General features: G+C 41.3%; 1 protein-coding gene across 1 annotated transcript in view; it reads left to right on the forward strand.

The window, feature by feature from the left end:
* Positions 1–18,117, forward strand: part of Mylk4 (myosin light chain kinase family, member 4) — a 78,274-nt gene that overhangs the window by 44,074 nt on the left and 16,083 nt on the right. Inside the window, exons 2-11 of the mRNA XM_006253874.5 lie at positions 3,590–3,668; positions 3,996–4,416; positions 5,780–6,069; positions 7,992–8,097; positions 10,678–10,771; positions 10,854–10,963; positions 12,267–12,408; positions 15,417–15,487; positions 16,772–16,900; positions 17,637–17,789. Of these exons, the coding sequence (XP_006253936.1) occupies positions 3,590–3,668; positions 3,996–4,416; positions 5,780–6,069; positions 7,992–8,097; positions 10,678–10,771; positions 10,854–10,963; positions 12,267–12,408; positions 15,417–15,487; positions 16,772–16,900; positions 17,637–17,789 (1,595 nt within the window). The remainder of the gene's footprint in view (positions 1–3,589; positions 3,669–3,995; positions 4,417–5,779; positions 6,070–7,991; positions 8,098–10,677; positions 10,772–10,853; positions 10,964–12,266; positions 12,409–15,416; positions 15,488–16,771; positions 16,901–17,636; positions 17,790–18,117) is intronic.

Below are 18,117 nucleotides of genomic sequence, written 5' to 3' on the forward strand. Positions count from 1 at the left end.
ACGCTCCCACTCTGGTAGACCCATTCCCATAAGTGCTTCCTTCCTTCACTGCACCTTGGTTTCCTGGGCAATTTTTTAGAGCTCCAAAATCTCTTCTTCAGGTGCTAGAGAAACAAAAATAGAGTATTCCATTGGAATGTTCCCAATTGGAGGACAGTAGCCCAACACCATATTGTGGAGGTCTAGTGTAGTTTCACTTTTACTGTAATGGTTAAGGTTAAAGCCATTTTAGAATTGATTTGAGGAGAGAGGGAGGGGAGTTCAGGGCAGGGACTGTGGGGGGAGGGAGACCTGGAGGAGGGGAGTAGAGATGGGGAAGTAAGTGAATAAATAAATTAACAGAAGAAAAAGGATAGTGTTTATTGACTGGAATGAAAGGAGGAGCAGGCACAAGTTGCCCTGGGGGGTTAACTTCCCTTACGTCATCCCTCACTTCTGAGAGAGTTTGGGTGTGGCCCTGAAGCAGGTTTGAAGAACAGGACAAAAAGGAACTCATGCCCAGGCACTGGGTGCCCACCAAAGTGCACGGTTGGCTCCTATGGCGAGTGACATCCATGTCACTGTAGAGGCGACATGGTGTGACGTGCGTGATAAGCATTGATAATGAAGGTGGGCATGCTTGTTCTTAGAGACATTTACTATAGTGACTCATAAGTGTTTGCCCAATTCTGTTAATAAACGTTATAAAATATGTAAAATATAAATGTAAAAAGAGTTGTTGTAAAAGGAATTGGTCGAAACTGGCAAAGGTGCCCATATGAAAATTCATACATGTTTTTTTTAAATGATGAATAAATGAAGCTGAGTGAAATGAGCTCTTTTGTTCCTCTCGGGAACCCAACAGAGGAGCAGAATCCTGAAGAGGCTTCCTCCCTTGCGGGATGATGGGAACGGTTTTAGGAATGTCTGGTTTAACAGCACTTATCCTGACTAGGACATTCCTAAGAAACAAATGTCATTTCTGGATGACAAAATGTATCCGTAGACCTGTGTCCTATTTTAGGACCTCCTGTGGAGGAATAAAGATGCAAAATGAGAAGGCTTTGGAATGAAGGCCCACAAGGTTGCTAAGTGCAGAGAGGAAAGGAGATACTTCTGCTTATTAGAGATGCTTCAGTTCGAAGTTCCTCTAGATGTCAGTATTACATAGGGAAAGGAAACCATAAACAGCCTGTGGCAATGAATGGAGGCCTTGCATTATTTAAATGGTAAAACGTGTGGCACGTAATTACAGTATGTCCTGCTCGGTGACTGGCTCCTGTGCCTTCAGCACCGACAGTTTCTGCCCTTAGCTAGGCCAGACTGTCTGACCAGCATGGGCACAACAGGCTCACTTTTGCCACCAAAAAGTGATACCTGTGGTCCGACTGGCTTTACAGTTATGTAGCCAAACTCTTACTTACCCATATTTTGATGGGTTAGAATAAATACACTAGGTTTTCATCGTTAAGCTCACTTTTGCTCTTACTGTAGCATTTATGCCAGAGGTTAAATCATAAAGTATGTTGCCTACCAACACTCCAGACATATGCATTTCAGAAGAAAAATTACCAAGAGACAAATATAAAATGCCACCAACACAATTTGTTAGGCTGCCCTATTTGACCTTCAGAATTAAAGTTAAATTATCTCTTTCTCTCCTCTTCTGTGTTAATTCTAATCTTTTAACTAAGGAACACATACATCTTCCTCACTGTGCTAATGCTTTTGTTTTATGGCCCCGACTGTTACACTCTTTTTACTCCATGGGCCTACTCTGCAGGATACCCCAGACAGTATTAGCTACACAAAATCCCTTTCAGTACCAGAAAAACAGTACAGAATATGCTGTCATTAGAGCACAAACCAAACAGAGAAAAAATTAGAATCCTGACTTCATTATAAAAATATGGTTGATAGTCTCTCTCAAAGAGTTTCTGAGAACCACAAGTGAGTTAGCCATGGAAAGTGCATTGAAGAATTTCTCACAGACTGTCTGTGCCCAGTATGATAGCTATCACTATCCTCTTCATCACCATTGTCTCCATCATCATGACCACATCATTTCACTGTCACCACCACCACCACTACTGCCACCACCACCACTGCCACCACTACCACCACCACCACCATCACCACCACCACTGCCACCACTGCCACCACCACCACCACCATCACCACCACCACTGCCACCACTGCCACCGCCACCACTGCCACCACCACCACCACCACCACCATCACCATCACCACTGCCACCACTGCCACCACCGCCACCACCGCCGCCACCACCACCACCGCCACTATCACCACCACTTAGTGATGTCTCTGGTCTAAGCACCATGGCCATAATAAACCCACCATCTAGTAGGAAATAGATTATCAAAAACAGTTTGGTGAAGTGTTACAAGGAACACTGCTATTGTATAAGTACCAACTTCTGTGCCCACATACAAAAGTAGCAACTGGCTTCGCTCAAGGAAATTACTTTTTTTTTCCTGCTCTCTCTGTGTTTGCACTTAAAAGTGAGAGGCTTTCTATAGCTTTGACCTCCAACCTTGGCTTTCTATGAATGTACTAAATGTGCTTCTGTGTTGTGAGGTGCCTTTGTCTTAATCCCGACACTCTGCACTTTTGTGACATTTCATATTTGCAGAAATCCTGGGGCAAGTAATCTTTTGCTCCAAAGAGGAGGGACTGATTTCCTGTGGCATCATAGGGTTTTGTCAATTTGTAATGTATAGCTTAGAATTTGTGTACATTAGGCTGATGTCACCTGTCACATGGTATGTGGAAGGGTTTGTTAAGCTAACCTGGGGATTATGAGAACATTTAGTTGCTTGGGAGAAAGGCATCATCTAGGAGAAGGAGAAGCCTATTGTTATGAAGCCCACTGCCTTTATGTCTTTGTAGTTTAGAAGTCTCTCTCACATATAGTCTCTGGTCTTTATTCCATTTATATGTGAGCCAAACATAGACAACTAAAGTGGAGGTCAAGGTTGGCCAACACATCATCCATTCCCTATAATGACGTGATGATGTTGGGTTACCTTCTCCACACCATGACAGAGCTGCAGAGTGTCTTTGAAAACAGTGATCTCATTTTCATTGATATTGCTGCTTGGACAGGGTTCCACTAATTCAGATTATTTTATACTTTACATGACTATTAGTTTCTTTTTCTTAGATACTTTTGCCATCCATGTTTGAATTATATTAGTTTCAACTTGGAAAAAAATTCCCCTTATTCCTGAGGAAATGTAGTAATCTTTGGAGATATTTTGATTTATTAATATTGTTTTAAATTAAAGACATTTAAGACAAGAATAGAGTTGACATATTTTTGCACATCAGGTAAATATAGTCAGTAATAATGTATTGTGCACTGTAAAAATAATTAAGAAGTTAAATTTCAATTGTCTGAAGTCGGTTTATTTGGCCCTCACTTCTGGAAGGCAGGTTTCTCTTGGTTGGGAGAGCCAAGGTGTAATGCTGAACCTTTGTTGTGTTATGATGCTTCTCACATGAAGAATTGGATAACCTATGTTAATAGTGCTGAAGCTAATCAGTATGTACACTGTTGGTAATCAATTGCTTGATTGTGCACCCACAGGCTGAGGAAAATGTATGGTCCAACCACACACTAAACGAAAGGACAATTGTCAGAGGAGGAAGGACATCAGCCCTCACAGGTAACACCTTAGGAGATTTGCTAGTTATGGAGAAAGTTCTGTTGTTACTCTTAGTCGGGTGAAATCACACATTCCTGAATCCTGTAGAAAGGAGTGCTGCTTTATTAATATCTTTATCTGATTGGGCTTGGCCATACCTCTGACAAATAAGAAAATCTCTTGACATGCAGTTCTCAGTCAGCTGAGCATATTTCATTCTGCTTTGCTTCCAAAAGCCTAAATCTACTGTCAAAAAGGATCCAGAAGAGAGGTGCCATTAAATAAAGTCGAAATTAAATTCACCATGTACGCTCTTCATTAAAATGTTTTGTGTTCTGTGGCTTCTAGAGAGACATGACCAGAAAGACCAGTTCTCTTCTGAGAAAGAAAAGATTACCAAACTCAACAAGAAAAATGCAGAGAAGACCAGTGGCTCAGAAGTGCAGAGGACTTGCGTCATATGTCATGTGGAACGACAAGACAAGATAGAATTTGTTCAGAGGAATTCCACAGAGCTAAGAGAGTATGCAGGTACAAAAGATGCGTCATGCATGGAAAGTCTGGAGAAACAAGAAAGCAACAGCCTGGGCTATAAACAAGACACTGAAGACAACAATGGAGGGGAAAATGGGATTTCTTCTAAGGAAGATTCCAGAGAAATAGAAGCTGAGAACAGAGCTTCAACAGCTGCAAGTGGAACAGTGCTGGACAAACACTCGACTGAAAGCCAGCACACTGAGGACATGAATGGTGTCCAATCTCATGAAAGGTACTGTTGCAGGATTACACGTCTACAATTGGTGTGTCTTACAGCTCTTTGTGTTGTGATATTTGAGGCCATTCTGAAAGAAAAATGAAGACTGTTTTAAAGGCAATGTTTAAAACCCACACTTCTATTGTACATTGAGTTTTCATGGCTACATTTTGCTATTATTCTATTTCTCTTTCTTCTTGCCAATATTTTCAGTCATTTCTCTTCTTCTTTCTCCCCTTCTTCCTCTCTTCCCTTCCTTCCTCTCCTTCCTTCCTTCCTCCCTCTCTCCATCTCTCAGCCCCTATCTTCCTTCTTTTCTTGCTTCTCTCTATTAGGGGTAGAGCTAAGCCTGGCTTCCTCCATGAGCTCCCTCCATGAGCTCCCTCTGATAGTTTCTAAGTCTTTTTTTTTTCTTTTCTTTTTTTTCGAAGCTGGGGAACCAAACCCAGGGCCTTGCGCTTGCTAGGCAAATGCTCTACCACTGAGCTAAATCCCCAACCCCTAGTTTCTAAGTCTTAACATCAACACCAAGATCACTATTTTTAATATTTCCAGCAATCAGTACTCTTTAAAGGCCAAGTAAAAAAGTTTTGTCATTTTTTAAAAAGCATATTCTTTCTATGGCTAAGAATCAAGTAATGATTATGTTGAGTGTAAATTAAAAATCTAACCTGAAAGACTTGGCCTAATCTATTATGCAATGGTGGTTTCTTACCTAAGATAGACAATAGGCTCTAGTATTGTAGGAAATAGATAATTGACTGAATTTCTTCCTTAAAATTAAAATTATGAAGTATCAAGTACAAACTCAGGGATTTTTGTATCCAATTAAACTTAGCTGCTCTAAGCATGACTGTGTATTTGGAATACAGAATATTTAAGCAGCTCTGATGTCTTTAAGACACGATTATTACTTAGTTTTAGTATAGAGCATTTGAAATTAATATTGAGCAAATCTAATTTGCAATATGTTAATCAGGATTGTTATTAAAGTCCATCACTATTAAGATGTCCTTAGAAAGACCTGTACCTGCCAAAACACGCTAATTAAGACTATTCTTCCACCAATAATGGCTCTTCAGTGGCTGTCAATCATTAGAGAGATTATTGCTTCGTTTCTATAATTTCTCTCTTCTATTAGTTAGGTTTCATAAATGACAACTTTAGGGCTCACAGTGAGGTCTTTGGAGGACTCTCTGTGTCTGGCAATCTACTTAGATTTGATGCCTTCAACGGCTGGACTGGCTGTCTCTGTGTCACCGAGCACACTGTCTTCCCCAGACACTGTCATAAGAAAGTATCAGTTCCCAAAGAGTTTTGATGAACTGAACATTTTCCCTTGAATCCTTAAAAACTGCAAATGTATTTTATTTTCCAGGTCCATCAGTAATATAAAGACCATTTCCACACCAGGAATCCTTGGAAATTCAGCATCAGGACCCACTCTCCAGAATGCTGAACAGACAGAGTCTACGGGCAGCAGTAAGCGCAGGGTGGCAGAGGAGTGCTTCCTGAGTGAGGACAACAAAAAGAGCAGAATAGATGTAGTGGGTGCAGGGGAAGAGTCCATACCCAGGACAGAGGAAAACAGACAAGCCAGGAGCCTGGACAACAGACTCCAGGATGGAATGACCACCTCTAGAGAGCAAGACCTGGCGGTCCAACTGGGTAGGAAATGGCCTTTTGTTATGGACTTTTAAAGCTTTCTAACTATCCCCAGCAAGGATCCAACTTAACTTCTCTTATCCTAACAGCTTTAAGGAGACATATGTCATATGAACGCCATTTTTATGTTTAGCTTAAACACTCTTTGCAAAGGCAAGAGAAATAGCCCTATCTGTCTGCCTGTCTGTCTATCCATTTATATCTGTTACTGATTTGTTATCTGCCTATCATCTATTTATTATCTATCTTATCTATCTATCTATCTATCTATCTATCTATCTATCTATCTATCTATATTCTATTATCTTAGGTATGTATTATATAATACACACACACACATATATATATATACATATATATGTATATGTATATATAATGTCTATGAATATGTGTGCTGAGGGTATGCACCTATACAGTGTAGAGGCCAGAGAAGGGTGTCAAGTGTCCTGAGCTATCCCACCATATTCCTTTGAGACCAAAGCTTGGCCTGTGGCCATAATATTGGGTGTCCAGGCACATTGCTAGACTTTTTACTTGGATCCTAGCAATCCAAACTCAGGCCTTAGGTTTGCACACAAAGCTCTCTTACCCACCGAGATATCATCCCAGACTGAATAAAATCTGAAGTAATGAATGCTTCCTGAAGGATTCTCTCATGATTTTTTCCAAGTATGTTTACGGCATGAGAGTAAACGTTTACGTCAAATTAGATTCCAAGAGATTTGGGTTATCTGAACATAAAAGTGCTAAATTAATTAAACATAATTAATATTACTATTTAGTAGTATACTTAGAACAAGATAAGTGCTCAGGGAATATGTATTGGATAAATGCCAAATTTAAAGAACTTAGCTGTTTGGAGCCAGACAGTGGTGGCCTGCGCCTTTAATTCTAGCACTCAGGAGGCAGAGATGGATCTCTGAGTTCAAGGATATCCAAGGTTACACAGAGAAATCCTGTCTTAAAAGAAAAAAAAACAAAATTAAATGAATGAGTGAATTAGTTAGTAAAATGAAGAACATAACAGTTTCTACTCTCCTCTCTTTATACCCTTGCTGAAGGTATGTAGTAGCTGTCTTACTAATTAAATGGGGATGAGCAAATTCATGAACAGCAATGGTCATGGGAAAATATGAAGACAATTAGTAGAACTATTATTGAGAACTATTATTAAGTAGCTATTTATGTTAGGATCCATGTCGATGTGGACTATCACTTAAATATATATGGTAGAAGGTGAAAAGTGGGAGAAATTGGATAGCTGTAGAATATGACTTACATAGTTTTATTGGGTGTTTTATATCCATTCAGCCAGGGAAAATTCAACTCTGCACTTTAAATGCTGCTGAAATAAAGACTAAAACATGTTTTAAAAGAGTAATATACAATATCAAATATTTCAACAACATAAGGAAATAATTCGTGTTTCTCCCCCTTTCCTCTATGCTTTAATTAAAATATGAATTATACAGGGTCCTTTCCCAAAAAGATGGATCAATTAATTTCTCATAGTCAAATGAAAAATGGTCCTAGGCTTGGAAGCATACAAGAAAAAAATAATCGAGGTTCTGGAGATCAGACCAAGAATCTCATCCATACTAGGAAATATGCATAAGCATCAGCCCCAGAAATATGACTGTCTTGGACTTGGAACTTCAGATTTCTTCCTGTTTTGCATTGTCTAAAAGTGACCATAAAGAGTTTGTGAATGACATTTCTTGTCAAAGACATCAGATAACATATTCTTGAGTTCAAGTCCATTCATACATGAAATGGAAATTTATATCTAGTGTCATTAGGAATAAGACAGGTGGCCAATTGTGTTTCTGTTTTACATGAGTAGATTTTTACTCTTAGACATGCTGCTTGGTACTGAAAGGAGGTCAGACTTCTTGATGGACAACCCCTCTCTTCTCATCTTACAGATGATGTCCCTGCTCCTGCTGCCCCATTTGATCATCGCATTGTAATGGCCAAACATGCTGCAGTCGACAGTCTGTACTCTGTGAGCAAATCCGAGATTCTAGGAGGGTGAGTGAAGCTCTGCTTGAACAGCTGCCCCTCAGGAAAAGCAGGGAACCTTCCCGAGGCAGAGCCCAAGACGCAGAAATGTTTGCTGCTCTTGACTTGAGAACTACAAACACTAAGAACAAACATTTCAAAAGGATTTTAAAACTTTTTTGAAAAATATCATCAGTCCCATAAGGTTGGCATGGTGACTATATTTCTCATTTAACAACTGTTTTATTTGCTGTGTCATAAAGTCTGAGAGTAGAAAAAAAACCCAGTGTGAGTCACTAGAAGGTCCAGTATCTGTCTGAAGCCAGGTTTAACTCCTAGGTGAAATGCACTCTCAGTGGCGTGGATTTCACCTTTCTTTCATTCTTGCTGGTTTTCCATTCCTGCTGTTTTGGGTTTAATTGCTATTTCTACCAAGTACAGGTCATTAGTTAGTAGTAAAGTGTTAGTAGGAGATATGCTAGCAGTAAAGTGTTCATTACACAATAGCTTATCTTTTACGTGGAGGAGATATTGAAACAGGTCAAATACCACCGGATTCTCAGCACTTTTCCTGGGTTCATCTTCTTCCCTGGGGTGTTAGGATACTTACATGTCAATGATGTCATTTGGGTTAAACATCTCTCCCAGTGTATATAAGAGACTATAGGCTACTAGGTGGCATTATTGGGAGATGGTGGCATCTTTAGGAGGTGGGGCAAATCTGAATGAAATTAGGCAATTAGGAGTATGTCCTTGCAGGGAATAGTGGAAACTCTGGCTTCTCATTCTTTTCTACCCTTTGCTTCCCGGCTGCCGTGAAGTCCACAGCTCTTCTACTGCCATGATGTGCTGTACTGCCGCATGCCCAAAGCTGGGTGACCACAGGCTGAACCCTCTGAACCCAGGAGTCAAAGCAAACCCTTCTTCCCTTAGGCTAACTTGTGTATACCTCATATCTGTGTTCAGCTAGCCTGAGTCTAGTGTTCTGGCATGGATCCTATGTGGTAGGTTCAGTATCAATGTCCTTCCAGAATAAACCATGTGAGAGCTTTAGCATGGAGAGATCACTGGAATCAGACAGTGAAGGGACATCATGGCTGACCAGGCACTTACAATATTAATGCTAATGAGGAAAAAAGACATTCCCTTAATCATGGTTACATGGGAAGTACTTGGGCCCATGTTCATGTGTACTAGCACAGAGGGCCACTACAGTGAGTGTTGGAATCAAAGTAGCCACTCATGTACACGCATAGCAATGCAGAGTGATTTGGAGCTACTGTTAACCCTGTACATGTCAAGCATGATCACACTGATCTCTGTAGGTGACAGGGATATGGTCTTTTTCTGGTTCACTATGTTGTTATGGAAGACTCCTTTTCCATTTTTGTTATGAAAGCTACCATGCACAGAGCAAAGACTTATGTCCTACCTTACTTTATTAAATAAGTATTAGGGGAAACAAATCAATTTTCCCATGTGTATGCACTTCTCAATACAGTTACATAAGCGAGAAGCTATAGTATTCTGTTTTCTTTTATAATCAAATACTGAGACTGGGTACTTTTTGATGATACAAGGTTAGTTAGTCTACAGTTCTGGAGAATTTGTAATATGTTACTAGTATCACTTGGCTACATGAGAGGCCCTGCATAATATCATAGTCAATCATGGAGAGAGAGAGAGAGAGAGAGAGAGAGGGAGAGAGAGAGAGAAAGAGAGAGAGAGAGAGGGGGGGGGGAGGAAGGGAGAAGACAAAGGAAGAGAGAGAGGGAGGGAGAGAGAGATAGAGAGACAGAGCAGGGACAGAGATAGAGAATGGCTCATATAGAACTGGAAGCCATAGAGCAATTGGAGTTTGCTGTGTAACTACTCTTTCTTGAGAACTAACTAGGGCACAATAAGAACTGTATCAATCCATTCCAAAGACCTCTAGTGACACAGTTACTTACCAACTGGTCCTAGCTCTTAAAGTCTCAACACAACTATCAACACCTCTGTTCTAAGGATCCAGTTTCTACCACTTGAACCTATGGGGACACAGTTAAACCATGTTTATAGAAGCAGCTGTATTATAAATATTAAGTTGATATCTAAGCTAACATAAAAGTCTTCACTGGGGACTCACTGACTACAATATGTACTTTTAATTTTATGATTCTATATGTAGATTTTTATTTTATTTAAACGTAGTTTCTACCATGGTTTTGATATCCCTTACCCACAGGCTGTATTGTTCATATGCTTACAAATTCCAATTTTCTACATTCACATGTATTCAGAAAAATGTTTATTATCTGCACTAGTAGTTTTCAAATTTTAGTATGCCTATGAATCAGCCGAAAGTACAGACTCTGGGGCCATGTCTTCCTGTATGCCCAGGACAGATACAGAGCCCTAGAAACAACATTCTTAATGCTTCATCTATGAGGGGGATATAAGTGATCCATAGAACTCTCATTGGTTGGTGCTTTTCTAGATACGCTAGGTGTATTTGTAGGCTTGCTCACTCAAGAGACACATGCTAGGCAACTCATACTGTCCACCCGGCTGATTCAGGGCCCTGCAGACTGTAGTCTGTGCCTAACTGAACTGTCTCTTGTTTGGCAGGGGGCGTTTTGGCCAGGTTCATAAGTGTGAAGAGAAAGCAACAGGCCTGAAGCTGGCTGCTAAAATCATTAAGATTAGAGGTGCAAAGGACAAGGTAAAGGGTGTGGAAGATTAGTCTCTCTGATCTGGACCAGTTCACACCCCATCACACTAATTGACTGTTTCCTTCTCCTCAGGAGGATGTGAAGAACGAGATTAGTGTCATGAACCAGTTGGACCATGTGAACCTCATTCAGCTCTATGATGCCTTTGAGTCCAAGCATGACATCATCCTTGTCATGGAGTAGTAGGTGTCCTCTCCTGTCCATCCACCTCACACCTTCTGCACAGCACTCATGACTCAACCAGAACCATAGATAGTACACCTCTGGATCTGAGTTGCCGAACACATGGGATCTTGCCAGGGTCAGAAAGGAAATTGCTTTTAAGTGCAGTCTCCAGTGTGACTCACTGATGAGACAGAACAAGACAGAATAGATGCAGCCTGTGTCTAAGCTATGTCACAAACCAAGGCCAGACTTTATCCTGGGCAATGTGGTTTGGTGAGCTTTGTTTCCCTCAACTGTGATTTCCCTTATCCTCGAGAACATGTTCTAAAGCCTTTAACGGATAACCGAGATTGGGAATGGTACTGAGCCTATAGGTACTTAAATACCCATAGTAAAGATTAGCTTGTAAGTTAGCAGCTCATCATAAAACAAAAAATTATGACAATATATGTTGTGTGAGTGCAGTTTCTGTTTCAGAATATCTTGTACTACACTAATCACAGGTAACCATAAGTAGCTGAAACCTACCAAATGAAGCTGTGGTTGAGAGGTGGTTAAGCCTTTGTGAACACAAAGCACATGCCAAGCCCCTGATGCTAGGCTAAGCAGCTCCATTTCAGAACCACTTTTGTAAAGATTCAGCCAGCTCAGGTGGTAGGTAGAGTGCCTGCCTGGCATGTCTGATGCCCTGGTTTCTGAGTCCTACCAGTGACCACCAGCACACCCACCACAAAATGCAAGTAGTCCTAATTCTGAGCAAACAGGAAAACTCAGTTCATTTTTATTTCAAATTTTAAAACAGAGTTTTATTTGCCATGGTATAGAAGGCATTTGAAAAACTTAAGTATCCAGCATCTGCTACATAAAAGCATTTTGCCATTACACTTAATCTAAGAACTCTAACCTTGAAGACTATGTTTCACTTTCTGTTAACACTGGAATCCCACTTCAGTGTGTCCTTGAGTCCTCTTCATCCACAATATCTGTTAACTGATAGATATGGACTCACCTAAAGCTGCAGGCACCAGTGACAGGGACTTTAAGACTTATGTGACACTGGAGGTCATATGTATATAAGGTGTACTGAAGGTATCCAACACAGGACTCATGTAACCCATGTGGCAAAGAAGGGAAGGAAGTAACCTCAGGGGTGTGTGTGTGTGTGTGTGTGTGTGTGTGTGTGTGTGTGTGTGTGTGTCCACACGTGCCCATGCGCGCACACACTGGAAAGGTTAAAGGAACTCAGGTAGCAATTGAGACCAAGAAAATCATGTGGAGTTTGGGGAGTCAGGCCTAAGAATTTCACTCTTCCCTCTGCAGTGTGGAAGGCGGGGAGCTTTTTGACCGCATCATTGATGAAAACTGCAACTTGACAGAGCTGGATACCATCTTGTTCGTGAAGCAGATCTGTGAGGGGATAAGGTACATGCACCAGATGTACATCCTCCACTTGGATCTCAAGGTAGAGCATGTCTTTCACCTGGTGAAATGCAAAGCCTTGTTAGCCCCTCTCACATTGTTTGGGGGACCTTGAAATATTATGTACTGGCTCTGAAAAGTTGTATTGTCTCTGGTCATGTTTACAGGAATGAATAACGACTCAGGATGCTCTCTCTCTTCTCTCTCTGTCTCTCTGTCTCTGTCTCTCTCTCTTCTCTCTCTGTCTCTGTCTCTCTCTCTGTCTCTGTCTCTCTCTGTCTCTCCCTGTCACTGTCTCTGTCTCTCTGTCTCTGTCTCTGTCTCTCTCTCTCTCTCTCTCTGTCTCTTTCTCTGAGTTATCTTGCTTTTCCCCCTAGCCTAGCCATAAACTTCTGGTCTCAAGCTATCATCTCAGTTCAGCCTCCCCCAGATGCTGGGACAGACTCATGTTATACCCCCTAGCATAGCCAGGATTTTTATCTCATTCTCAACTTCTGTAACCACCTCCAGGGACTATTATTTGGGTGTCTGTCTTTGGAGTTTTTTGTTGAGATTCTTATAATTACCTATATTAAATCAACACAGGAGGCCATTTCCCTAAAAGTATAGAATTAAAACCAGCTCCATTCTCACAATACTGCCTTCTCCTTACTATCAGAGTTCATGATGGGAGGATTTTAGTCTTCAATTCCCAAGTCATATCTGCCCTTTCCAGATCTTAAAAATCCCCAGAAGTCTCTTGAATTCTTCCAGGAAACCCTGGTTTGGGATTTGCTTTCCTCCGAGTTTGCTGAACACTGAGTAGAAGCCATGAAGAATGGAATGCAGGCTGGTAGAAGGTGGGGCTTCGATGGCAAAAGCAGAGAGGGTAGTCATTCACAAGTCAGAAAGCACGAGGGAAGCCAGTCCACTTCCTTCCCACTCTTTATCTCTCTCTCATTACGAAGTCTCCAGAACTGGACTATAAACAGCTTTAGATAAGCCAACAAAAGACTAAGCCCTAATAACCCTGATCCAGTCTGTTGGAGTTAGGATCATAAAGTGCATCTTCTTGTGTGGCTTGGTCATTTTCTCATTCCCCTGTTTGCACAGCAGGACAGTGAGATAAATTTGTATTCTGTGTAACATACCGTGTATTGTAAGTCTCCGGGGATGGTACAGCTGAATAAATCTGGCCTCCTTAAATAGGTTTCCATGGGCCTCTCTTCCTAGAACTTGGCTTCGCTTGCTGTCTTGATTTATGTCCCTTGTCTTTCCCATTCACTTGCATAGGAGGGGGCGGTGGTACATAAAATGACAAAGTCAGAGGTTAAGAATCATTAGCAAAGTCCTTGGCCACGGTGACTATTACAATGTGCATTTTCAAGGAGCACTTTTGTTCACTGTGGATATTCTACAGATAGCCCTAAAGGGATTTGATTGGCAGCTGGAGCCAGGAGCTGACTTATCATAAGTCAAGTGACTCCATCTGTGGCTTTGTAACATTGATCGAAGACTGGCAATGGGCAGTTTTAGTTATGGTTTATATATAAAGATAATAATAAAGGGGACAGCTAGATAGGTTGGGAAGGACCTGGTTGTTGTTTTTTTTTTTTTTTTTTTTTTTTTTCTTGGAGAGCTTTTTGGAAGACAAGACTGAAGACATTGGGTATGCATCATCACAGGGTGGGGCTGGGCGATGACTTAAAAGTAATTTCCTTTGTAATCCTATTTTCTGTAAATATTATCTGAGCATAGATAATGGACATTCTTTAGTTTTAGTATCATAGAAATTATCCTTTTGAAGTGCCCGCAAAGATTTTTTTTTTAATGCTGCAAAAGAATCTTCAGGGTGCGATGGTATTCTGTGATAAGACCGTTTTTTTACTCGCTCAGTCCCTTATTTAAACACAACGCCAACTGCTCTAGCACAGCGCCCACTGATGTGTAAAGTGGCTTTTACTCTCCGGCATCTGCTTTAGAGGCACTTTAGGAAAGGGCTTCTAAAGACGTTACACACAACCAAATGGGTGATTAGATATTGATATGGAGACACTGCATCACTTCACAAAGCATGTCTGGGTTTCTGCCTTGCTTGGACCTCCTTCCCACCAGACAGGATGTGAAAGGGGGTGTGGTTCGCGTAAGGGATGGGGCTGGAATCCTGGGCACCTGGCAACTTTGCTAATGCCCAGCTCTTAGTGGAGCTGAAATTAGGATTTAAGAGTTCTTGGCTCTTCTTTGAAAATGCTATTTCTTGTTTTATGGATGACCTTGGCTTTAAATGAAATTACTTATTTTTCCCAGACTTAAAGTTTTCTATCCCAATAAATATAGCTACATCTGCAGGACATTCCAGGGACACTGAGTAGTACTGCTTGATTTTTCGTCCCCTCCCCCAAGCCTGTCAGGTTAGCAGGGCCAAGTTTTACTAGCATCTAACTCCAAGGGGACACTTAGTCAAGGACTTTAAGCACTGAGACAGAGCTCAGCAAAACCTTGGAATTTTGGAGGATGAAGAATGTACAGGAGACAAAAGCCTTCCTTTAGCATGCGACGTTCCCATAGACAAAGCACAGGGGAAAAACCGGAGGTCAAAGCTGGTCACATTATATTGCACATTCAGTGTGGTGGTTTAACCGAATCAGGCCATTTCTCTTGGAACTCGTAAGTCTTGAGGGAAATATTGCTTCAAGAAGGAAATATACTTAATACTTTAACAGGAGGAGGGTTCTGTCAGTTCTGAACTGGCCTACACCAGCCTGTTTGGAAAGTGCTGGAGCAGCCTCCTTCTCTTTCTCTCCTCAAGAAGGCCCCTGCCTGAACTCATGCATTATGGCAATCTGTAAAACCATGAAGAGGGACAGGCAGGGTAATGCAAGGTTGGCAGGCTACCCACAACCTCATCCACCACATAATTAAAGGAGAAAATACCCACACAGACAAACCAGCCCCCAAGTGAAAGGCCTGATATGTTTTTCCTGAGCATCTTGTATTTTTAGTTGTGGTTCAAGGACAATTTGAGTGAAAGATGGTTGTTTTCATTGCTAATGTGTCTCTTTCTCCTGGCAGCCTGAGAACATCCTGTGTGTGAATCGGGATGCTAAGCAAATAAAAATTATTGATTTTGGATTGGCCAGAAGGTATGTCTGTTTGGATGTACGTACAGGGATAGAGGCAGGGGATGGGATGCACGCTCATCTTTGTGAAGACATAACTGAGAAGCCTCTGATCCCGTGCCTTCATTTAGAAGTAATTTAAACGAAAATCACATTTACCCTAACCTTGTTAGATCTGAGATTCAAGCATTGAGAAATATCCACAATGCATCTAATAAAAAATGAGAAATGAAACCCTAGTCCAGTAAGTTTATTAACTTAGAAGTTTATTAATCTAGAATTTGTATTTACCTAAATTTTTGTATTTGTTCCATTTATAAAGAAAAGACTTAAAAATGTTAGTAGTTTAAACAAGACTATAAGAAGGTCTGGTTTCGGATGTAGATCTCTCTTGAGAGACACAGCCAGAATACAGCAAATACAGAGGCGAATGCCAGCAGCAAACCACTGAACTGAGAACGGGACCCCCGTTGAAGGAATTAGAGAAAGGACTGAAAGAGCTTGAAGGGGCTTGAGACCCCATATGAACAACAATGCCAACCAACCAGAGCTTCCAGGACTAAACCACTACCCAAAGACCCTGGGCTCCAACCTCATAGGTAGCAATGAATAGCCTAGTAGGGGCACCAGTGGAAAGGGGAAGACCTTGACCCTGCCAAGGCTGGACCCCCGTGAACGGGATTGTTGGGGGGAGGGCGGTAATGGGGGAAGGATGGGGAGGGGAACACCCACATAGAAGGGGAGGCGGAGGGGTTAGGGGGATGTTGGCCTGGAAACCGGGAAAGGGAATAACATTTGAAATGTAAATAAGAAATACCCAATTTAATAAAGATGGGGGGTGGGGAGAAGGTCTGGTTTCTTAGGGGAACAAAGAATTTACATGGGATTTTAACAGTTCAGTGTGTTAATGACCAGAAAGCAGAAACTGTGAGTTATGGCAGCATCTTTTCAGATTGGAAAGGATTATTCTGGCCAAATGTACATGAGGTACTGAGTCAGGGTATCTGTCACAGTCTGTATTTAGATGTTCCAATTACTAAGAGTAGATTTCTCACAGCTGTTTCAGAATATTAAGGCTTAATAGGTTTTATTTTTACTTTTGAACACCCCCCAGAATGTTTTGCTGGGTTTTGGCATTATGCAATTTCTGGTGAAAGTTCCTTTCCTTTATTATTATTATTATTATTTTTTAGTTTGCTGTATAACTGAAGTTAATTTTATTTTATAAATGGTGCCTGTTTTCATTGTTCATTAGTTTTGATTTTTGATTGACACGCCCAACCCTCACCTTGGTCCCCTCAATTTCAGATACAAGCCCAGAGAGAAGCTGAAGGTGAACTTTGGAACCCCAGAATTTCTTGCTCCTGAAGTTGTGAACTATGATTTCGTTTCCTTTGCTACAGATATGTGGAGTGTGGGTGTCATCACATACATGCTGTAAGCAACTTCCCAGTCTCTCACATACTCGTCCTTAATCTGTGAATGGTCCAGGAGGTTTCACTAAAATGAAAGCTTTCACCTATGTCTTCTAGAATAACACGATGCCATCTCCTGTTGCTTAGGTTCTGTTGAATCTTACAATTGAAATGAGTGAATTCCTTTCCCCACTGTATTATGGGGGAGAAAAAGATATATGTATTATATATATATATATATATATATATATATGTGTGTGTGTGTGTGTGTGTGTGCGCGCGCGCGCGCGCACGCGCATGTGTGTCTGTGTGTCTGTGTGTCTTTCCCATGGGTCACCTTGATTCCCAGGATACCACTAAGAGCCCTAAACATGATTTTTAAAGAACTTTAGGTATTGATTTGTTTGGATCAGGAGACATTGATCTGCTTAGTGGCACCTCAGTAATGACCTGGGGTTTGCTTTCTGGGTATGTGACAGTACCTTGTCTTCCCAGCTGTAAAATGCATGAAAAGAAATTCTATTTTATTGTTTGAGATTTATTCAAGTATAACTATAACCTTCTTTGCCACAGTTGCTGGATTGGGGGTTGGGATGGGATGCATAGGCAGGGTCCTGGCTACAATGATGGATTATGTACTTGCGATTTATGGCTATTTTCCTGCTTTAATTTTTAAGTGGCAAAACCAGCAAGCATCCCGTCTATAGAGGATCCGTGACTGTTTAAAAAATACTGACCATGAACCCTGTGCCTTGTAGACTCAGTGGCTTGTCCCCCTTTTTGGGCGATAATGATGCTGAGACGCTGACCAACATCCTGGCATGCCGGTGGGATTTAGAAGATGAAGAATTTCAAGATATCTCTGAGGAGGCCAAGGAGTTCATCTCCAAGCTCCTGATTAAGGAGAAGAGGTAAAGCAAGTCCATCTCATGTTGTGGGAGAAGGGGTGATTCAGTGCAGCGTGCACCATGGAGCTACTAGATTCCATTCCCTCAGTGACATCTACAATGCATGTGTAGATCTGAACTCAATGAGCCTTGACTCTGTGACCCAATCTACTCTAGCCCAGGACTGTTTCAGTCACAAGGCTGGATGGGGCTGTAAAACTTGTCTCTTTCTGATTTCTGTAATAAAGTTCCTGCAATCAAGTCCTTCTGGTTGGCCTCGGGTGACCTGCCCTCGATCCATCCATGTCTATAAACATTTATGGGCCAGACAGTGTCATCTGCCTTTCGGACA

The sequence above is a fragment of the Rattus norvegicus genome, chromosome 17 (assembly GCF_036323735.1).
Source record: "Rattus norvegicus strain BN/NHsdMcwi chromosome 17, GRCr8, whole genome shotgun sequence".
Classification (NCBI taxonomy): domain Eukaryota; kingdom Metazoa; phylum Chordata; class Mammalia; order Rodentia; family Muridae; genus Rattus; species Rattus norvegicus.